This window comes from Eriocheir sinensis, chromosome 11, assembly GCF_024679095.1.
Source record: "Eriocheir sinensis breed Jianghai 21 chromosome 11, ASM2467909v1, whole genome shotgun sequence".
NCBI lineage: Eukaryota > Metazoa > Arthropoda > Malacostraca > Decapoda > Varunidae > Eriocheir > Eriocheir sinensis.
The window spans coordinates 19,095,973-19,119,800 of NC_066519.1; the positions used below are offsets into that span (position 1 = coordinate 19,095,973).

At 39.8% G+C, this 23,828-nt stretch overlaps 1 protein-coding gene and 2 long non-coding RNA genes across 10 annotated transcripts in view; 2 read left to right on the forward strand and 1 right to left on the reverse strand.

Moving 5' to 3' along the window:
- Positions 1 to 17,740, forward strand: part of LOC126997011 (D-glucuronyl C5-epimerase B-like) — a 114,234-nt gene extending 96,494 nt beyond the window's left edge. The window contains exons 6-13 of one of the 6 annotated variants that reach the window (XR_007751818.1): positions 184 to 417; positions 1,652 to 1,839; positions 3,342 to 3,464; positions 4,669 to 4,839; positions 5,334 to 5,496; positions 5,865 to 5,991; positions 6,663 to 17,549; positions 17,688 to 17,740. Coding sequence is in view for 1 of the 6 variants with exons in the window: in XM_050858048.1 (XP_050714005.1) it covers positions 184 to 417; positions 1,652 to 1,839; positions 3,342 to 3,464; positions 4,669 to 4,839; positions 5,334 to 5,496; positions 5,865 to 5,991; positions 6,663 to 6,936 (1,280 nt within the window). In the remaining 5 variants the exon portion in view is untranslated. Of the gene's footprint in view, positions 1 to 183; positions 418 to 1,651; positions 1,840 to 3,341; positions 3,465 to 4,668; positions 4,840 to 5,333; positions 5,497 to 5,864; positions 5,992 to 6,662 lie in introns of all 6 variants that reach the window. The other 5 variants (XR_007751813.1, XR_007751817.1, XR_007751814.1 and 2 more) reach the window with 5 other exon arrangements.
- On the reverse strand, positions 11,965 to 20,311 carry LOC126997013 (uncharacterized). Of its 2 annotated transcripts, XR_007751822.1 has the most exons (5): positions 20,227 to 20,311; positions 19,630 to 20,034; positions 18,333 to 19,494; positions 14,990 to 18,046; positions 11,965 to 14,844 (listed from the first exon to the last, which is right to left on the reverse strand). It is a non-coding gene; the product is annotated as an uncharacterized LOC126997013 (long non-coding RNA). The 2 variants fall into 2 exon arrangements; XR_007751821.1 differs by having other exon boundaries at positions 11,965 to 18,046.
- Positions 19,758 to 22,348, forward strand: LOC126997012 (uncharacterized). 2 transcript variants are annotated; one of them, XR_007751820.1, is made up of 3 exons: positions 19,758 to 19,904; positions 20,040 to 21,207; positions 21,260 to 22,348. It is a non-coding gene; the product is annotated as an uncharacterized LOC126997012 (long non-coding RNA). The 2 variants fall into 2 exon arrangements; XR_007751819.1 differs by having other exon boundaries at positions 20,040 to 22,348.
- Positions 22,349 to 23,828: the final 1,480 nt, after the last annotated feature.

The window sequence follows — 23,828 nt, forward strand, 5'->3', positions numbered from 1 at the left end:
AAATTTGACCCATCGCTGGTACACGGTAAAGCCACAAATTTGGCCCGTCACTGCTACCGGGTTAATATACCATCACAGTGACAGGGTTCAAATTTATTGCCTCTTTTTTCTATTCTGTAACATTTTCATCACTTTTTTCTTGTCTTCTTGCCTGAGGTGTTAATGGCCTCCCTCTTGCCCCAGGTGTGCCCATCTCGACCCAGTGGCAGAGCTCCGGCTACACCTACCCCATCCAGATCGCCCAGTTCGGCCTCTCTCACTACTGCAAACACCTGACGGAGGACGCCCCGCAGCGGGTGGTGGTGGAGGACGGGGGGGAGCACCTGGGGGCTTGGCAGGTGGTGGGAGGTGCTGGCAGGGTGACACGCGCCCCTGACCTCGCCTCGCACACTAATGTTGTCAGGTTCAAGGCGCCAGGTGAGTGTCATTGTGTTACCTGGTGGAGTTGACTTAATAGCTGAGTCATCTGTTAACCTCTATGTATCAAAATGTTTCGACAGAGCTGCTTAATATATCGTTATAAGGTAAAAACTTCCACTCTATTGAATTTATTTCCTTTCTCAGTATCATATTTTGCGTATCTATTGCAAAATCACTCCTAAACATCCCTTCCGTTTGAATAATATTATGTATTATTTGAACGAAAGTCATTGCAAACTGTCTCAACACTGCGTAGCGCGACTTTACATGAAAAAACACAATAGCCACTGAGAAATCTGGCATCCTTATGTTTATTGGTTAGTTAGTTTGATATCATTTAGGCTTAGATAAAAGTATAAGGAGATGAGAAAGCCACAATAGACATTTGGAGGATTGTATGGTATCTTTATGTTCATCGCTTGGTTAGTCTGGTATAGTTAACCTGGTAGCAGCGGGGATCATGTTTCTTAATGGTCCCTCTAAGCAAGAAAAATGAGAAAAAAAATCATCACTCACACAAACCATTTCATAATATATATCAATGCATTTGTGATCAGTTTATGTATCATCTATTTTGGGAGGTCTATATCATAGCACAAATTTGGCCTGTCGCTGCTACACGGTAAAGCCACAAATTTGGCCCGTCGTTGCTACTGGGTTTAGGTTTATATAAGGGTATGTTGTTGCTTTTTATCAGGCTGCTTCATTTTACTAATCATATACTACAGGTCTTCATACAGTAGGTAAAGGTATCATGTTTCTTAATGGTCCCTCTAAGTAAGAAAAATGAGAAAAAAAATACTGTAGGTCTTTATACAGTTTACCATTATCTGCAAATTTAACCCGGTAGTAGCGACGGGCCAAATTTGTGCCATGATATAAACCCCCCAAAACAGAGGATACATAAACTGAGTGATGATTTTTTTCTCATTTTTCTCGCTTAGAGAGACCACTAAGAAACATGATCCCCACTGCTTATGGGTTAAGACAGCATCGCAAGGAAAATATATACCCTCCTTTTTTATCTTTTTATTTTAAGTTCCTCTAAGTTTTCAGTACTAGGAGGCAATTTTATACTATTTTGAGAGAGTAGAAATGGACTCAGCACAAATCAAAACCTCTTGGATGTTATATTTCATTGTTTCCTCTTTATTTTTGCCTCCTTTCCTGTAAATTTAAAAAAAAAAATCCATTTCATAACCCCGCCTTCTCATCCACTCCTGCCCCTCAGAGTCACCAGCAAAGGGGGCCGTGGTGCTGAGCCTGGCCGAGGTCACCACCCAGAGTCTCCTGGTGCTCAGTCTCAGTCTCCTGGCGCAGGGGAACGCAAGTTTCTCAGTCGCAGTGGAGTTCAGGGACAAGAAGACGGAGGTGGTGACAGTGCACTACATCCGCTCCGACCGCCTCCTGCAGGTCAAGGTAGGTTATGGGAGGGTAGGGTAAGAATAGGTTAGTCTTGAGAAGGTTAGGTTATGCTAGGCTAAGTTTGGCTACATTGGGTTTAGTACATTAGGTTAAGTTGGATTAGATTAGATTAGGGAAATAGTCTCATAGCTTTTACTTATTTTTTTCAGGTATTTAGAGTCTCATAGCTTTTACTTATTTTTCTCAGGTATTTAGAGTCTCATAGCTTTTACTTATTTTTTTCAGGTATTTAAAGTCTCATAGCTTTTACTTATTTTTTTCAGGTATTTAGAGTCTCATAGCTTTTACTTATTTTTTTCAGGTATTTAGAGTCTCATAGCTTTTACTTATTTTTCTCAGGTATTTAGAGTGACTTACAACTTCATTTTCTTTTGATATTTGTAATTTAGGTGAAGGTAATATAGGTGATTGCCAGGTTAGGTTATGAATAGATCAGGAGACAGAGTATGATAGTTTTAATGGACTATGTAGTATTTCTATTGATTCATGATTTAATGGACTATGTAGTACTTGCACCGATTCATGAAGTTACCCAAAACTCACCCATTCTTTTCATTGCCAACCTTACTTTGCTCTACAGTATCTACCCTTACCTTCCTTCATCCTATTCTTGCCTAACCCAACTATTGTCACAGGCGAGGAATGGCTCAGGAGACAGCTTTTCATAGTTGAGACAGAGATTTATTTGCACCGATTCATGAAATTACCCAAAACTTACCCTATCTTATCATCACCTTACCTTACATTGCCTACCCTTACCTTCCTTCATCCTATTCTTGCCTAACCCAACTATTGTCACAGGCGAGTAATGGTTCAGAGACAGCTTTTCATAATTTATACAGAGATCTATTTGCACTGATTCATGAGATTACCCAAAACTTACCCCATCTTATCATCACCAGCCTCACCTTACCTTACATTGCCTACCCTTACCTTCCTTCATCCTATTCTTGCCTAACCCAACTATTGTCACAGGCGAGGAATGGTTCAGAGACAGCTTTTCATAATTTATACAGAGATCTATTTGCACTGATTCATGAGATTACCCAAAACTTACCCCATCTTATCATCACCAGCTTCACCTTACCTTACATTGCCTACCATTATCTTCCTTCATCCTATTCTTGCCTAACCCAACCATTGTCACAGGCGAGGAATGGTTCAGGAGACAGCTTTTCATAATTTATACAGAGATCTATTGCACTGATTCATGAGATTACCCAAAACTTACCCCATCTTATCATCACCAGCCTCACCTTACCTTACATTGCCTACCATTATCTCCCTTCATCCTGTTCTTGCCTAACCCAACTATTGTCACAGGCGAGGAATGGTTCAGAGACAGCTTTTCATAATTTATACAGAGATCTATTGCACCGATTCATGAGATTACCCAAAACTTACCCTGTCTTATCATCACCAGCCTCACCTTACCTTACATTGCCTACCACTATCTTCCTTCATCTAACCTTAACCTAACCTCACCATCGCCACAGGAACGTGAGATCTACTACGGGCTTGGGGATAAACCTGGCTGGCGACGCATCACTCGTAACCTCCTGATTGATGTCCACAAGGCAGCTGCCACCGCCCCCTCACTGCGCAAAAGGTTCAAAAAGGTGTGTGTGTGTGACAAAAGGTTAAAAAAGCTGTGTGTCTAGCAAAAGAGGTTCCAAAAGGTGGGTATGTAGAAAAAAGGACTTAAAAGGTGTGTGTGTGTGACAAAAGGTTAAAAAAGCTGTGTGTCTAGCAAAAGAGGTTCCAAAAGGTGGGTATGTAGAAAAAAGGACTTAAAAGGTGTGTGTGTGTGACAAAAGGTTAAAAAAGCTGTGTGTCTAGCAAAAGAGGTTCCAAAAGGTGGGTATGTAGAAAAAAGGACTTAAAAGGTGTGTGTGTCAGACTTAAGCTTGAAAAAGTTGGATTGTCTGGCAAATGTTCAAGAAGGTTGGTCTTTATATTTAATCATTGCCTTCTTGACGCCTCTTCTCATGTTATATCTTTCATACATTCTCATTATCTTCTTTACCTTATGTTATTTTTTCTACCTTTCTCTTATACCCTTTCTTACACCTTTTCTCTTCCTTCATCTGGGGGGGTTTTACACCATCCCCCCTTACCCATTATTTATCAAAGAGACTCACTAAAGACCATGTTTGTACCTCCCTTCACCTCTTTCTTATAACTGTCCCTCCTTCCCTCCTCAGGTCCACCTTATTTACCTATATCTCCGACACCCTACTCCTCCCCCCCGGAACTTCCTTCAAGGGGGTGACTGCAGCAAAAGTGTCTCAAGTTTTCCCTGTTCCAGCTGTCATCTCAGCATACTCATTCCCTTGCCTACCGACTCTCTCTTCAACACTCGTCCACTCGATTAATTCATTTCACTGGTGGTCCCCCCTTAACACCCCTTCCCTCATTCTTGGCCTCATATACCCTCTTCAAAATGTCATTCTCATTCATTTTCATATCATCTCCTCATATACTCTCTTCAAAAACTCATCATCATTCATTCTCATCTCATGTTCTCATTCACTAAAAAGTTATTCATTCTTATCTCATGTCCTCATATACTCTTCAAAAACTCATCTTCATTCATTCTCATCTCATGTTCTCATTCACTAAAACGTCATCCTCATTCATTCTCATCTCACGTTCTCATTCTGTCATTCACTAAAAAGTCATCCTCATTCACTTTCATCTCATGCCCTCATTTACCATCTTTAAAAACTCATCCTCTTTCATTCTCATCTCATGTTCTCACTCACTAAAAAGTTATACTCATTCATTCTTATCTCCTGTCCTCATATACTCTCTCCCACGCAGGTGTCACGGTCAAAGCTAAGGCTGCTGTCCCTCTCGCTGAATGGGTCGGGCAGCATCACCAACGTCACTCTGGCCTCTGCGGAGCACCTTCACCACTTCTATGATGCGGCAGACTGGCTCCTCAAGCACCAAGACCAACAGGGAGGCTGGTCCATCCCTGTGCCCAGAAAGGTGAGGATGCAAGGGAGTCTTATGGAAGGCTTGTGTTGGGTTAGGTCAGGCCAGGTCAGGCTGGATGGACAAGCAAAGTAGTATAGTGGCAACCCAGATTAGAACACATCCTGGCTTGTTTAATGCTCAATTCCTTGTCTCTGGTCTAGATATGAATAAAAGCCCTTATTTGTTGTGCCAGTGGGCCTTTTTGCTTCTTTTTTTCCCTTGAGCTGCTTCCTTTACTCTAAATAAACAAATAAAATGCTAACATCTCTATGAGGCAACCACAATAATGGCTGAGAAATTTGATATCTGTTTGTGCTTTGCTTGGTTAGTTTGAAATAGTTAAGATTATAATAAAGGTTTGTTTTTATCCTGGACTGGACTCAGGCTCTCTCATTTTACTTATTATATACCAGGTCTTTAAATAGCTTGCCCGATCCTGGAAATTCAATGCAGCAAAAAATATATATATATTTTCAATATTTTTTGTGTTTTCTAAAATCTTGCAGGTGATCAGTGGGGTGCTGGAGCTTGGGCCGGGGTGGTACTCTGCCATGGCCCAGGGTCAGGCCATGTCCCTGCTGGTGCGGGCGGCCCACCACTCAGGGGACCCAAAGTACCTCAGGGCCGCAGCACACGCCACCACGCTCTTCACCATCAACGCCACGCAGGGTGAGAATGACGACCACACTCATGTTTTTCGGGTGTGATCAAGTGCTGGGAAAGAAAGCTAACCAACAGTAGTTGTCATTGAATAGCTGAATGGCTTAGAATAAGATTGAATAGTTGAATAGAATTGAATAGTTGTCATAAAATAGTTGAATAGGCTAGAAAATAATAGAATCCTAGTTCTGTCCAACCCCATAATGGAAAATAAGGACATTATACAAAGAAAGAGAAGACAAAGAAGAAAATACTAGTTGAATACAGCAGAAAAGAATGAGAGAGCATGTTAATTATTGGCTGTTTGTGTGATCTCAATAATAATGATGATAATGAAAATAATAATAATAATGATGATGATGATGATCTTAACACAGGAGGGGTGCGGACCTACTTCCCCGGTGGGACCGTCTGGTACGAGGAGTATCCCACCAACCCTTCACTCTTCGTGCTCAACGGGTTCATCTACAGCCTCCTCGGCCTCTACGACCTCAAGGAGTTCTCGTAAGTCATGCACTATTTTGATTACTAGTTCTCATAAAAGTATAAACTACATGAAACATAATGGGAGCAGTGGTTAGCATGGCAAGCTACAAAACCGCAGCCCTGAGTCTGGCTTAGAACCCCAGCTCAGGCAGTCAGCATGCAGCTCACCCCTTTTGGTCTGGTCGAGAAATGGGTACCTGGGAAAACCTGAGGATGGTAGACTTGCAGTCCCAGACTTCACACTGGCTCATGTCCCAGGGTAAAAGGGGGGCTTCGTGGTGCAGTGGTTAACACACTCGGCTCACAACTGAGAGTGCCCGGGTTCGATTCCCGGGTGGAGTGGGAACATTTGGGTGGCTTTTCCGATACCCTACGCCCCTGTCCACCCAGCAGTGAATGGGTACCAGGTATTAATCGGGGGTTGTGTCCTGTCTCTTGGGATCTGTTTCCTTCTCCTATAATTCCTTCCCTTTCTGTCTCTCTCCGGCATATGACCACAGATGTTGCGCTGACTAAACAAAACTTTCCAACTTTCCCTGGGTAAAGGGTTCTTCCCTCTGCAGACTCAGAGGGCCAGTGGGATGTAGATGTGCACCCCAGCGTATACCCCAAACTTTACATTACTGTTTCCTCTGAAGTTAAGAAAAAAAATAATAAAACAGAACCAATGCTCACTCTTTTCCCAACAGGAGTGAAGAGAGCAACATCAGCCGGGAACTATTTGAGAGTGGCATGAAATCACTCAAGGCGCTGCTGCCCCTCTTCGACACCGGCTGGGGGTCCCTGTATGACCTGCGCCACTTCACAACGCACGTGGCTCCCAACCGAGCTCGCTGGGACTACCACACCACCCACATCACCCAGCTGCTGCTCCTGGCCTCCCTCGACGCAGACCCCATCCTCTCCACCACTGCCCTGCGCTGGAAAGACTACATGAATGGACACAAGGCGAAGCACAACTGAGGGGTGAAAGGAGAGCTGTCTAGGTCAATCATCAGACAAAGGAAAGTGTAACCAAGAAGCAGAAAACATGTGTCGAGGTTACTTGGTAGACGAGGTGAACCATTGAGTATGTTCGTTAGTTTGTATGTACCGTTTCCACTCACTAGTTCTCATATACGTAAAATGATGCATCAGAAAATTGAGCTTGAGGTTTGGATATGAGGGATTGTCGAAATGAAAGTTGCAAGACATTTTTTATTTTGACGATTTCAGTTCTTATATCCGAGTTCAGTTTTTCTGGGTGCTATTTTTTTCTCAGATACGTAAAAAAAAAAGCTTCAGGAAATTGAGCTTGAGATTTGAAAATAAGGGATTGTCGAAATGAACGGATCAAGACATTCTTTACTTTGACAATTTCATTTTTTATATCCTCGCTCAATTATTCTGGGTGCTATTTTTCCTGTATATGAGGACTAATTGGAGAGGTGCGTACAAATAGGCGATGCTCAGGAACAGAAGGCAGAACAAAAATGGCATCTCATGGAAGGTTGTAGTTCTGCTTCCTTCGCTTCATCTTGATCGAGGTGTCGGTTTCGCTTGGCCGAGTTTCGCTAACTCTTGCGTTCGTGTGTGCGTAAGTGAGTCAGCCCGAGAACCACTTTTTAGGAGCCGTGCCACGTTAGGAAGAAGCCCCACCAAGGCCAGTTGTACGCTTGTGTGGGGGCGAGGTTTGTACTCTTCGAGATTAGCGTTCAGTGTGTCTAGAGGAAGAGTGTCAAGGGCGTGCAATATCTCCGTTTTGTGCAATGATGGGATGCACGACAGGCTGGCTGAGTGTATTAAGGTTGCATTCCATTAGCTTTAACACTGAACATCTTTTGTATGTGTATGGATCTGTGTGTGAATGTCCGTATGTGTGTGTGTATGTGTACCCAAATGTGCGGTACAGTATCTGAAATCTAACGATGTCTATCTGGGTCTCTGTCAACTAACTGTTTCAAGGCAGATGTTTTCCGCCATATTTATTGAGAGTTCCCGGCCCATACAAAGCTTTCACCCGCAGCCCCTCTCTCTGCTTCAGCAAACTTACGTAGGGGAAATTCTTTTGTATTCTTGCCGTAGGAGAATTGTGACAGGGAAACCATCTCAGTAAGTATGGCCGAAGACGCTGCCCACTGTTGCTTCCTAGTCTCCGAGAAGTGAACGCGGCCCCAGTAGTTTGGCGAGCAGTGTGACGGCAGCAGAGGAATGGTAGTTTAGACAGACAGGTGGTTAGTTGAGACTAGTATAACTACTCTGCCTTGCTATGTGATATTTCTGGTATATATTGATCTGGGTCCACTTGTCAATACAAACGTGTAGGGGCGGCGGTGAGCGGTGGGCAGCCAGCCGCCGGCGGTGACCCACTCTCTGTGTTGTGCTCTGTGGGGGGGCCGCCCGTGTGTCCGCCTCGCCACAGTCCTCAAGTGATCTTCCATTTTCTTGTGGCCACGGCTCAACCTGTGAGTGTGTGATTAGTATTTCTTCAAAACTTTTCAACCAGAGATTGCTGAGAAAAATTTCAGCTTTATTTTTTATATATATATATATCCAAGTGTGAGGTGCTGAAGAGCAGTTGCCTGCGTGGGCGGCCTGCTTTGCCAACTCAGCTTGATAGCACAGATTTCTTTGGCTTCATTCACATTGCTGCATCCTCTCATGCAAGGTAATAATGATAATTATAATAATAATAATAATAATATTCCTATACAAAGAACTATTTTAAGTGGCTTGTCACATTTGAAGTTTCATCTTTTAAGAATCAGGAATACATTTCTATCAAAATCCTATTTTTCCAAAGACACCTCACGATACCTCATGACATGAAGAAACAACTAATGGGGTGACAAACACGCAAGTCTTATTTCAAACACCCTGCATTTTATACAAACTGAGATGTGTTTGCCTTTCAACCAAGTTCCCTGTTTCACATGCATAGCAGTTTAACATTTCCCTGGGCTTCCACTTACAATGTGCTGCTGTGCTGTAGCCAGGTCCAGTCTGGGAGCCAGGCGGAACTGCTACACTACCAGGGCGTGCTTGCCAGACTCTACTCACCAGCCCAGTCAGTACCCATAGCAGGGGGAAAAACCACTCAGGAGACTTTAGCTGAGGTATGAAAATGAACTTGTCACATAGATACTGCAAAGCATGATTTATTTTGGCTGTCTCAGCTAATATTCCACTGCAGTTTATTCCCTCCTGTGAGTACTAATTGAAGAGTGTGTATGAAGTGGCAGGCATCCCCTACTACTGCCTCAGAGGGGAGGGGTCCATCAGGGAGCTTAAAAGGTTCAGAACATAGAATATAAACATTAAAAACAGTTAAGGTGGCTGTACATGACTCCATACACTCTGTTCCAGCTTGTAGAGTTGTATCAGGAGAAAAAAATACCCTAGAAAGCTTAACTGAGGTATAGAAATGAACTGCTAGTCAAAATATGGGTTGATAACCATTCTTTATTTTGACTTTTATGATATTTGTACCTCAACCCAGCTTACCAGAGTACATAATTGATTTTTCTGATACACATACTAGCTGCAACGATGATTACAAGTCAACGAGCAAACCAAATTCATCAAAGCAGGACATGGACTCATCAGAACTTAAAAAAAAAAAGAGAAAAGAAAAAATAGCTTGCTTATGACGTCCACTCATCCACTTGCTGTTTTCCGTGTCCCGTCAATCGATCATTAACAAGCCTGATGGACCGCCACCCTCAAGGTCGTACGAAATGCCTCCTCAAAGTGACTCTGGAGCTGTTTCGGGTCTTTGGCTCAGACGTGACGTGTTTCTTCACCTCTGCTCAACGGTGTAGTGCTTCAGAACCTCCCCACACGTTGTCACTCTCTCATCAAGGCTGTGTCAACTTTCCGAGCGACTCAAGACGGCCTGAGGGTTGTGTTTGCGAGTCCTTACATACATACCTGCACGTCATTCCTGTTAGCGCTCATGAGGGAAAACTATCAGGAATATTGAGAAAGGTTTAAAAGTAAGGAATGTTTGTAAATTGTAATGTTCATATTCTTATTCACTGACTTATTCTCATTTCCATATATTTGAAAATGCTGGATCCCCTCAGGTCTTGATTCTTAGTCAGCCCTTAAGTACTCCACTGCTTGGCTGTTGGCCGAGAAACGCCTTTTTTATTTTTCATTTTTTATTCAAGTCAAAATTTCAGTATCTATTTTTCAGACTAGTTAGATTTTGAGTGTCTTTTATATACTTTTTCAACATCCTTCTTATATTTTTATTTTTTTTAGTCGAGTTAAATTTTCCCGAGTACATTTTTTCTCCTCTGGGTCCTAATGGGAATATGAGAATGGTGTGTCCAGATAAGCAAACATCGTCTTCTTAACGGAATATATTAACCAATGTGTTGATTCCGTCTCCTCACTCATTGGAGGTTCAAATCAGAGGAAAATTGACACGCCTTGCGATACACTGACGAAACTCCACGATTATAACATGTGGATTTTAAGTTCCTTGGAAAAATGTGTAAAATAAGTTCTGGTTTTAATCTTTTTTTATGATATTTTGTGATGGAAGGGAAATTACATGGAGTTTATGGAGGGTTTGTATGCCTCTTAGTACACACCACCACAACCACCAACCTTGTTTTGAAAAGAGATCATTTCTGTGCCTCAATCAAATTTTTAAAAGCACTAGTTTATTTTGAAAAAGATCTCATTTCTATAACTCAATTCAGTTCTTCGTAGTTGTTTATTTTGAAAAGTGCTCATCTCTACAGCTCAATTAAATTTTCAAGAGCAGTTTATTTTGAAAAGTGCTCATCTCTACAGCTCAATTAAATTTTCCAGAGCAGTTTATTTTGAAAAGTGCTTATCTCTGCAACTCAATTAAATTTTCCAGAGCAGTTTATTTTGAAAAGTGCTCATCTCTACAGCTCAATTAAATTTTCAAGAGCAGTTTATTTTGAAAAGTGCTCATCTCAAAAGCTCAATTCAATTTTCCAAAGCAATATATTTTGAAAAAGCTCATTTCTATACATCAATTAATTTTTCAGAGAAGTTCATTTAAAAAGGAGCTTATTTCTGTAACATGATTCAGTTTTCCATAGCTCTATATATTGAAAAGGAGGTCATTTCTGTACGTCAGTTCAAAATCCCAGACAAGTTTATTATGAGAAAGAGATAGATGCATAAGACTTCTGGTGCTTTTAAAAGATAAATATATTCTGCATTAACTGAGGCTAAGGGGTTATTAAGCATGCTGTTATATATGACAAGGAGTGGCACTAATAAGGATGAGAAGTAGAAGAAGGAAGAGGGAGGAAGGAACTAACCCATGAAACTGTTTAAATTCAGAGGAGGTTCAAGCCATCAGCATTCATATCTACACCTATTAATTTTTCCAGAGTATGTAATATATTTCCTGGTGCGAATACTAAATGGAATGGTGTGTGTACTAATTGGCGAACATACCCTACCTGTTCATTGAGTAGCTCTTGAAGCCCCGCCAAGCCACCGTCAAGTTGCTGGTTATGGTGCGGCGAGGTCATAAAATGCTCATCAGTTCTCCTGGGTCACTTCTCAAAAAAAAAGATTAAAAAACATATAGGTCAGTATTATAAGACAGTTTCGCTTCTCACATCAGCTATTTCTAAAGGTCAAAGAAGGGGTCAATCGGGTTCTAATGAGTGTTTCTTCAGGTTCACAGTACAGAGGAAGGGTCAGACTACCACCATGGTCATAAAACTACCCCTAGAAATCCCCACAACTCTTACGAATGCATTGCCAAATATGCGTTCTTGGGCTACGAAGTGTCTTATAATACGACCCATAGTGACCCAGTTCCATACCTTCCTTCTAAAAGACATTCATCTTCATATTGTTTTAAGTGAGTTTAGTTCCTTAATGTTAGTCTATGCATTTGTGTCAAGGTTTTCACACCATGGTTTTTATATGTTGTTTTGTAGTGACGTTTTATACAGAAGTTTGTGTCGTCTATTTATTTGTGTCATCTATCTTTCTTTAGGCAGGAATGTGGTGTGTTCTGAGCAACACTTAAAGAATTTTGTCATGTAAGATTAGTGATTTTTCTACATGTATTCTTTTTTTTACCATACTATAAGTTATTTTTGTCTGTACACTTTCCTTTTGTCCGTTATTTGCCATAGGAGATTTTTCCACATATATACCTTTTTTTTATTTTTTTTATTTTTTATTTTTTATTTATTTTTTATTTATTTATTTATTTTTATTTATTTATTTTTATTTTTTTTTTGTCACATGAGATTCGGTATTTTTCTCCATATTTGTTCTTTTTGTCATTTTTGGTATATGAGATTAATGATTTTTCTCCACATAAATCCTTTTGTCCATTTTGTGCCATGTGAACTAAGTTATATTTCTGCTTATACATTCTTTTTTATCAATTTTTGCTATATAAGACGTCATTTTACTCCAAGTACATTCTTTTGTCTTTCTTACCCTTTGAGATAGGTTATTTTCCTCCACTTTTTGCCATATAAGACATCATTTTCCTCTAAGTACATCCTTTTTGTTTTTTTGCCATGAGTAGGTTATTTTCCTCTCTGTATATTCTTTTCATCCATACTTTGCCTTATTTCCCATCTACCCGTATGACAGTCGTGTGGTGCGTTCTGAGCATTACCGAGAATGAATCATACAAGTTGCAAATACTTCATCAATTTGGTCTTCCAGTCTCACGTGTACAGCTGTATAGGATGCCCCCAGGGTCCCCAGCAAAGGAGTGGATCCCAAAACAATGAGATTATACCCCCCTTAAGGTATTGTACATATGCTTTTGTAGGGTTTCTATAACCTCTGAAGTAATCTTAAGAATAGTCGTCATGGGTCTGTAAGGGGAGTGATCAAGGTGTTTGTGTGCTGATGGAAGCCTCGGATTAGTTCGTCATTGGTTGTCTTGGCATTGGCGAGCGAAATTGGATTATTCATTTTTAAGGCATATTTTCTTGCAGTTTATGAAGCAGTTTGTTATGAGCATCTTTTTATATATACTTTTTACTCCTCAGTCTGTTTCCCTTACTATATTAAAAGGGGAGAGATTGAAACACTTGTAAAATGTATAAAAAATGCTTCATATGTGTTGCTTCTTGAAAGGCTGAAGGAAATGACACTAAAAATATGATCAAATTCAGTTCTAGAGATGTATTGATACTCTCTCCTCTTCATTCCATCACACACTCACACACGCACACACGCACACAAACGCACTCACACTCACTCACATACACACCCACAAACCTACTCACACAAACACATGTCTCCGAGTGTTCAGCCAGCTTCAGAGTCTCGCAAAGGCCTTGATTGCTTCCCCAGTGTTTGTAGCCGTTACTAGCCGATCACCCCAGAGAGAAAGATATTGTACATAAATCCTATATTTGTATCTTCCATATAGCTCAGAGGGAAGTGAGCGTCGTACTGGGCAAGTCACATCCCATCTTCTTTCTCATGTATGCATATAACGAACCTCCGCATCCACCCCCACTGCTCCAGGTGGCTCGGGTGACGTTTCTTTACCCAGTAGTGTTGTCCCTCTTCGCTGAGTCCATGTGATACACTGGTAATGCTTGATTCAGAAAACACAAAGTCACCACAGCAGAGGGTTGAGGACACTCCATGCACTGTGTGGGTTGAGGTGAGGCTGGTGGCTGCTGGTGAAGGAAACAGATGGCAAAAACGTTCTGTGAGAGTTGTCGTCACAAAACATTGCTATGAAGTACTCTGCCACACCGTAAGAAACTCAACTTGATAATATATACAGTATGTATTTTGTATACCCAAGATTTCTAGCTGCTAGACGCTTTATGTTCATATCAAAAGCTAACCATCTAGCCATTCCATTATTTTTCCATGTCATGAATCAACTCAAATTTTTTTGCAGACTTTTGTATCTAATCTAATTACTGTGGTTGAACACAAAACTTTTAAATATCAGCTAATTGTAAGCCTCCTCCTCCCCGGGCCCTCTCGGCAGCACGGCGGCAGGGGGAGGCAGCTTGGCGCCTCCCACCGGCCGGCACGCCCTCATGGCCCGGTCGTACGGAGGGCCACCATCAGTCTAGTTTTTATATCAACTCATTGCTTTTCCACATGCTCAATACTTGGCTTACCAACCCTCTGTGGGCACTGCTAGTCATCCTGAGTGTTACCTGTGTAGGCCTCAACTCCTGTGTCCCGTGTAGTGGAGGTAGACAGGGCGGCTCGGCTCCCTTTTGGAATCTGAATCTCGTGGCGTGTGGGTGTGTCCTGCCGGTGACTAACACGAGGCTGCCACTCGGTGCCAGAGAGCCACCCGAGTGCCGTCCCTGTGAGGTCAGCAGCAGCAGCTACACTCGACAGAGATCTGCATATAAATTTTTGAATGTTTGAACTTGACTTGCTCCTCTAGCTGTGGCCATACTTTCCCAGAGTCATTGGGTATCTTAGTTGAGTTTAGTTGAAGGGGTCTCAGCCTCGCTAGAAGGAAGTTTTTTTTTGTACGATGGCTTCGTACATTCCACTGTCCTGCCAAGGGAGGTTCCCAGCCTTGGCAGGGGAGGACAGCTGGCAGGGGAAGGAACCTGTTGACCCTACCACCAAACCCTGACTGACCTTTCCTCTGACCCTTGAGAGAAATTGATTTGTGGGAAGAGTGACGTGAAGGTTGTTCGATTATTTTTTTCTTCTTTCTTTGCCTCTCAATTTTAAAGCATTGGAGGACGAGGTAACCCTGCCCACCAAACCTTGACCTTACCCTACCTCTGACCCATGAAAGAAATTAATTTGTGGGAAAAGTGATGTGAAGGTTGTTAGGTTAGTTTTTCTTTTTTCTTTCCCTCTCATTTCTAAATCATTGCAGGACGAGGTAACCCTGCCCACCAAACCTTGACCTTACCCTACCTCTGACCCATGAAAGAAATTGATTTGTGGGAAGAGTGATGTGAAGGTTGTTAGGTTGTTAGGTTGTTCTTTTTTCTTTTCCTCTCATTTCTAAATCATTGCAGGACGAGGTAACCCTGCCCACCAAACCTTGACCTTACTCTACCTCTGACCCTTGAAGGAAATTGATTTGTGGGAAGAGTGATGTGAAGGTTGTTAGGTTAGTTTTTTTCTTCTTTCTTTCCCTCTCATTTCTAAATCATTGCAGGACGAGGTAACCCTGCCCACCAAACCTTGACCTTACCCTACCCCTGACCCTTGAGAGAAACTGATTTACTGGAAGAATGACATTAAGGTTGTTAGATTCGGGTTTTTCTTCTTCTTTTCCCCTCGCATTTTTAGATTAAATGGAGGATCTTAACTGTCTGGCCTTGAAGGAAAACTGACGTGTGGGGAGAATGACGATGATTACGCAGGTTAGGTTATTTTCTCGGTACTTTTTACACTAACGAGGAGCAAGTACATAGGCATCCATTATACAGCGTGCCGGAAAAGATGGAAGGAATGATGTTATGAAGGTTGCTTGCATTAGGTTTTCTCTTATCTTCTTACTCATTAATACATTGCTAAATAATGGATATGGAAGCAGCTGTTATGTGTTGGAAAAGGCAGGAAAAAGGACATTAAAAGAGGGTTATTAGGTAAGATATTTCCATTTCTTTTTCTCTCATTATTTACGCCACTGAAAAATAGATACATAAGACTTCTGATGCTGCTAAGAGATACATGTATACTGCATTAACTGAGGCTAAATGGGCTTGTTAAGTACTGTATGCTATTATATATGACAAAAAATACTAGTAAGGAGGAGTAGGAGTATAAGAAAGGATGGGAAGGGAAGGAACTAACGACAAATGGAACTGTTCATATCCAGAGGAGGTCCAAGCCATCAGCGTTCATAAGTTTAAGGATGAGTTAGAAGAATATTTACATGGAGGAAGACGATAATACAAAGATGACTCAAATCCTGTAAACATGTCCACACCCACAAACATGAACACAAACACAAACACACGAACGGCTATTCAGATATATGATTTGTGATGCTATACTTATGTTATGTATACCCAATGTGCGTTGATATTACGTTCTGGTGATATGTGTAAATAGATGATGTGTCTTGTGTATTACCCTTAAGTTGTGCCATCCTATATTATACTTACTGTTTGTTTTATTATTATTTATGATTGCAAGAGGATACTGACACAGATTTCTGCTCAAGATTTTCAGCCATTGAGTTGTCGATGGGTCGGTCTTGTTTGAACTCCCATTGAGTGATAGTCTGATATTATGATTGCTTTGTATTGTAGGCGAAAATGATCTGTTGTCTTACTTCATTGATCTCTCGTAAAATTTGCCTTACCTGTAAGATCATGATACATTCAACTGAAGAAGCAGTTGTTTATTTTATTTGTTATTTTGCATGGTAGGCGAAAACTATCTATCGTCTTAATTATGTCAACGTTGATCTCTCGTAAAGTTGCCTCACGTTTAAGACCATGATATTAGGTTCAGTTGAGGAAGTGTTCATTTATTTTAACCCTCTTGTGTTGTCTGCCTTGTTTGACTTCCCATTACGTGATACTTTGATATTATTCCGACTTCTTTGTATTGGTGAAAATGATCTGTCATCTTACTTGCGTCTACATTGATCTCTCGTAAAAGTTGCTTCCCTGTAAGATCATGATATGTTCAGTTGATGAAGCAGTTATTTATTTTATTTGTTATTTTGCATGGTAGGTGAAAATGATCCATCGTGCCACTTATGTCAACGTTGATCTCTCGTAAAAGTTGCCACCCATTTAAGGCCACAATATAATGTTCAGTTGAGGAAGTGTTCATTATTTTATTTAGAATAGTATTATCCATGTAAACGTTTCGTCCATCTCAGTTAAACCTTCACTACATCATTCCAGATATGGCTTTTACATGAGGCTATTGTGTATTCTTTCATTCTAAGTTTATTTCCACCAAGAGAGATTCTGTGATGAGGTTCTGTATTGAAAAAGACGAACAGTGACTCGGAATAACGTGCCGTGACTTCCATCCGAGGTGTTTGTGTTTTGCCGATGATCTTGCTTTCTTGTGTTATCCGCTGGTGTGTGATTTCGCTCGGAGATACAGAGCAAGGAACGTCATGTACAATATAATGATAATCACATTCTAGTTCAAAATGCCTTTCCGGTCGTGATGGCAGAGTGTTGACTGTGTTGTTTTTCTGATGTACTGAGTTCTGCATTGGGGGCTTGGGGCAGGACAGGGGCATTGAAGAAGGAAATTTGCATAAAGTAACAAATCTCAAAAAGTACTCTTAAATACTGTCAACTGTTTGCTGTTTGTGTAAGCTATGAAGTGTTGAGTGTATTGTGTGTAATATATAAAGCAGGGCAAAGTTACGAGAGAGGAAAGTTTGCTGAAAGATAATAGACGAAACCTCAAAGAGAACTCATAAATAGTGTCAATTGTTTGCTGTTTGTGGAATCTATGAAGTGTTGAATGTAGTGTTTGTAATGTGTGAAGCAGGACAAGGTTACAAAAGAAGGAAACTCATTGAAAGGCGGGTAAACAAAATCTCATAAAAAATCACAAATACTGTCAATTGGTTGCTGTTGGTGGAATCTATGAAGTGTTGATTGTATTGTATGTAATGTGTGACGCAGGAAAAGGTTACGAAAGAAGGAAAACTCATAAAACTACGGGGAAACAAAATCTCATAAAAAATCACAAATACTGTCAATTGGTTGCTGTCTGCGGAATCTATGAAGTGTTGATTGTATTGTATGTAATGTATGAAGTAGGAAAAGGTTACGAAAGAAGGAAAACTCATAAAACGATGGGGAAACAAAATCTCATAAAACACTCATAAATATTACCAATTGTTTACTGTGTGTGGACTTACGGAATGCTGAATGTGTTGTCTCTGTGATGTGTGAAGCAGGAAAAGGTCATGAAAGAGAGAAGCTTATCGGAAGACGGGGAAACAGAAATCTCGTAAAAAAATCCATAAATATAACTTTGTGGACTTTACGGAATGTTGAATATATCGTCACTGTGATGTGTGAAGTAGGAAAAGGTTACAAAAGAGAGAAACTTACTGGAAGACAGCGGAAGACGGGGAAACAAAAATCTCTTTAAAAAATCCATAAATATTACCGTTTGTGGACTTTATGGAATGTTGAATATATCGTCACTGTGATGCGTGAAGCAGGAAAAGGTTACGAAAGAGAGAAACTTACTGGAAGACAGCGGAAAACGGGGAAACAAAAATCTCATAAAAAAATCCATAAATATTAGTGTTTGTGGACTTTTCCGGAATGTTGAATATATCGTCTCTGTGATGCGTGAAGCAGGAAAAGATTACGAAAGAGAGAAATTTATCAGAAGACAGTGGAAAACGGGGAAACAAAAATCTCATAAAAAAAAATCCATAAATATTACTGTTTGTGGACTTTTCCGGAATGTTGAATATATTGTCACTGTGATGTGTGAAGCAGGACAAGGTAACAAAAGAGAAAAATTTATCGAAAGTCGGGGAAGCAAAATCTCGTAAACCATGCATAAAAATCTCCAAATATCTGCCATTTATAAACCACACATACATTCCCTTCACCTGCTATACCTCAAGCTGCTAACGGTAATCCTCACTGCACTCATTTCTCATACATGTACCACTAAGTTACTAACAGATCTGTACAAAGACTAGAGTTTTATAAGGAGGCTGAATGAGTGGAACGAAGACTGTTGTAAGAGAGGATCCATAGAAGGCTTGTGTTTGTAATGTGAAGAAATCTTGCTCATGTATTCAATTTTATGTGTGATATGGTTAAGCTTATTCATACATACATACATACACATACATAACATTCAGAGTATGGATACATATACATAGCTAGATACTTACACTTTCTTTGTCTGTCTAATTGCTTCTTTTAATTCCATATAATTTTTAAGCTGCATTTATTTAGTGTGTTTACCTAGTTGTATTTACCCACAACTAGGTAAATACATAACATTCAGAGTACCGATACATATATACATAGCTACTTGCCTAATCTTTCTTTGTCTGTATAGTGGCTTCTTTTAATTCCATATCACTTTTAAGCTGCATTTATTTAGTGTGTTATGCGTAAGTTTATTTCTATACAAGTTTTTCTCTTATATGATATCAGTGTACCAGTATAGCAACTTTTATTCTTTTTTTTTTATCTCTTCTTCATTTCTTTCTCTTTGTGGATTTATTATTCAGTGTGTTATGCTTTAGTTTATTTTCATACTAGTAATCACTTTTTTACTTAACATCAAGTACCAATTTAACTACTAGGACTTCTTCATTACTTTCTTTTATCCCTTCCTTACCATGTCACACCATTGTCAGTTCATATTCATTTTTCCTGTCATATTTAAGTTCATTTTCATACAAGTTTCCTCTCACAAAACAACAAAGTATCGATATCACTACCCAATTTCTCTTTCTATTCATTCCTTTCATCTTGTGTCATTCCACTTTTAAGCTGCATATACTTAAGATTGACTAGCACTTCATATCTTTCTTCCATGCCTTTCTTACCGTTTCATACCATTGTCAGTCGATGTTCATTTTTCCTATCATACCTAAGTTCATTTTCATACAAGTTTCCTCTCACAAAACAACAAAATATCAATATGACTACCCAATTTCTCTTTCTTTACATTCCTTCCATCTTGTGTCATACCATTGTCAGTCGATGTTCATTTTTCCTATCATACCTAAGTTCATTTTCATACAAGTTTCCTCTCACAGAACAACAAAGTATCAATATGACTACCCAATTTCTCTTTCTTTACATTCCTTCCATCTTGTATCATACCATTGTCAGTCTATGTTAATTTTTCCTGTCATATTTAAGGTCATTTTCGTACAAGTTTCCTTTTACAGAACAACAAAGTATCAATATGACTACCCAATTTCTCTTTCTTTACATTCCTTCCATCTTGTATCATACCATTGTCAGTCTATATTAATTTTTCCTGTCATATTTAAGGTCATTTTCGTACAAGTTTCCTTTTACAGAACAACAAAGTATCAATATGACTACCCAATTTCTCTTTCTTTTCATTCCTTCCATCTTGTATCATACCATTGTCAGTCTATATTAATTTTTCCTATCATACCTAAGTTCATTTTCATACAAGTTTCCTTTTACAGAACAACAAAGTATCATTAGCACTACTTAATTTCTTTCTTTTTATTCCCTTATCCTCTTGTATCATTCCATTTTTAAGCTGCATATACTTAAGATTAACTAGCACTTCATATCTTTCTTCCATACCATTGCCAGTCTATATTAATTTTTCCTCTCATACTTAAGTTCATTTTCATACAAGTTTCCTCTCACAGAACAACAAAGTATCATTAGCACTACCCAATTTCTCTTTCTTTTCATTCCTTTCATCTTGTGTCATTCCATTTTTAAGCTGCATATTCTTAAGAGCGTCCTACTTAACCTTAGTTTTATACAAGTTTTGTCTAACAGAACAATTAGTATCAATATTTTTACTTGTATATCCTTCTAATCCTTTTTTTGTATGTTTATATTTTCATTTTGCAGAGGGTTGAACTTTCTGTCAACTCATCTTCACCACAGACTCTCATGTTATTAAGAATTCAAGACATATATGAAAACCAACACTAAACAAGTACAGCACTCCATAACACATAAGCCAGCATCATTATCACTCTTCTTATCTTCATTATACTCATCATTACCAAACACCATCGTAAGCGTTACAGTGTGGAGGGCTTTGTCGAGGCTCATCTGCCTGGGGAAAGGATGGATGGAAGGCCTGACCTTTATTACCCTGGTGGTGGTGGTGGAATATTACTTATCTGTCTGTGTTCATGTGTATTTGTTGAACTAGATTTGTGTCAAGCTTGTAATATCTCATTCTCTTATCTTCTCTTACCTCTGTTTATTTATTTTATTTTTTTACATCAAAGGACACGGCTCAAGGGCAACAAAAAGAGTGCAAAAAAATAAAAGCCCGCTTCTCGCCGCTCCCATAAAAGATAAAAGTAGCCAAAAGAGAGGTCAAATTCGGGTGGGTATTTTTATCAGATTCAGTCAGGCTTGTATAGTCACATATTTCTTTGTTTTCACTTCTGCATATTAAGTCGAGCTTGTAATCTCATATTTTTAATCTGTTGTCATTAGTATTTACTTATTCCAGATTGAGTCCAGATTGTAATGTATGTTTTATTTTTTTAACTTTCTCGCTAGTTTTTATTTTTTACCAGGTTCAGTCAAGCTTGTAATGTCTCCTATCTCTCCCCTCTGACTTGTGCAGGTTCAGTCAAGCTTGTAATGTCTCCTGTTTTTTTCTACTCTTACTTGTGCAGGTTCAGTCAAGCTTGTAATGTCTCCTATTTGTTTGTTTTTACTTGTGCAGGTCGAGTCAAGCTTGTCATCTCTCATAATCTCATATTTTTAGCCTGTTTCCAGTATTTACTTGTGCAGATTGGATCTCATATTTTCACTCTTCTTATCAGGATTTACTTATTCCAGATTTTATTCCAGATATAGTCAAGCTTAGAACCTCTCATAATTTTAGTCTATTACCAGTATTCACATATTCCAGATGAGTTAAGCTTCTAAAGTCTCATATTTTTTAGTTTGTTACCAGTATTTACTTTTTCCAGATTGAGTCAGGCTTGTAATGTCCCATATCTTCACTCAATAGCACCTTTTCTCTCATAATGACCTCTTTACCATCACCACCACCACCGTCACTATTACAGAACCTCTAATTATCACTCACATATTTTCCCTAATGACCCATAATGACCTCTCTCACTACCACCATTACTGTTACAAAACCTCTAATTATCACTCGCATATTTTCCCTAATGACCCATAATGACCTGTCTCACTACCACCATTATTAAACATGACCTTATTATCACCTACAATTTTTTCCACTAATGACCTCACCTTCCTAATCTCTCACCATACCACCCTTACTAAACATGACCTCATATCACCTACAATTTTCCACTAATGACCCCACTTCCGTAATCCCTCACCATTACTATATACGACCTCATTACGTACCAACCCACCACCACTACAGTTCATGACCTCAATATCCCCCTTACTAAACCCCCTTTCCACCCTCCCCACCACCCCGAACCACCCCCGTTGACCCCCCTCTGCCGGGATTGTCGCTCCCCGCCAGGCGATCTCTGTTCTGAACCGTCTCGAATTCAATCAAACACTATAGCATGTTGTCTGTGTATACCTGCATCTCTCCGGCGTATGTCGATCCTTTTTGTATGATACGTCTCGTGGGTCGTGTGCCAATAATGGTTAATGCGGCGTCATCCTGGTTACTATACTTGACCATAGAAGTGGATTTTTTTTTTTCTCGGGTTTTTTTTTTTTCTGTCTCGGTTCTTTCAAGTGACGAAATACAGCAGTCATACTAAAGATTGAGCTTTTTATTGTGTGTTACCTAAGCTTTTTTTTATCATTTCTACTTTTTTTTATGGAAGTTTCTATAAATTGGTGTAAGGTAGAGAGCTTTTTCTGATATATTCCCTAATCTTTTTTTTCTTATTTATTATTTCTTCATTTAATTTTATCTATTTATTTTCTCTTTTTTTTTGTTATGGTGACCTCTTCAAACTCTTCTTCTTTTATATTCTCTAATCTGTTGTTTCTTTCTTTATTATTTCTTTATTTTATTTTATTTATTCATGTACCTATTTATTTATTGATCTATTCATTTTCTGTTATGGGGGCTTCTTCAGATTAGCATGAGGTGGATGGAGGATTGAGGTTATGCCGAGAAGAATGTAATAATTTCTTCCTCTTTTTGGGTGGAGGGAGTCTGAGGGCATTTTGAGAGGGCCTGGGTTCGAATCCCGGCCTGGGCAGTCGGTGTACGTGCAGCCCATCCAGCAATTCCTTCCTTACGGGCTGATAAATGGGTACCCGGTGCAACAGAGATGAGCACTGAGGCTACGCGCATCTATAGTTTTTTTTTTTTTTTTTTTTTTTTTTTTTTTTTTTTTTTTAAGGAGTTAGTTATATAGATACGCATAGCCTCAGTGCTCATCTCTGTTGCATTGGGTACCCTTTTATCAGCCTGTACTATGTTGGAGTTAGTTAATGTGAGGGTATCAGGACATATCTCCCAAAATTGACCTCTCTTTTTGCCACTCCTTTGACCTCTATTCAGGAGCGGTAAGTAGTGGGCTTTTTTTTATATTTTCCTTTACGTCCTCACATTAACTAACTCTAACATAGTACAGGCTGATGAAAGGGTACCCAATGCAACAGAGATGAGCACTGAGGCTATGCGTATCTATAGCATATGCCCCTAATTTCACCTTTAACACCGTCCTCACATTAACTAACTCTAACATACAGGCTGATAAATGGGTACCCAATGCAACAGAGATGAGCACTGAGGCAACGCGTATCTATAGCATATGCCCCTAATTTCACCTTTAACGCCGTCCTAGCATTAACTCTTCCTTCCTGTATAAATTCCTTTCACTCTTTTCTCTCTTCCTCTGCATTGAACATCCTCCTCCTTTTATATTCCTGTCAAGTTTCCTCCTATCATTCTTCCTTTTCTCCTCCCTCCCGCGTTCTTTCTTCCCTTCTACAATCTCTATATCCCCAATACCAGACACTAATAAAGAGATATCCTGTGTGGTTTCCTGAAATTCCTCCTACTTTTTTTTATATCAACGCCAAACAATAGAGTTACAAGGAATAATAGTCTTGTGTTTGGTTACGGAGCTTACAAATGTGCTCTATTGGACTGTTTGGTAGGAATGAACCCAGTAACCCAGTATACCCCGGGACACAGCCAGGGGATCATGCAGTTTACCTCAGTTTACCTTCCTCAGGTGTCCCAAGGTGCTCATTTACCGCAGGCATGAGAGATAAGAGACCGCG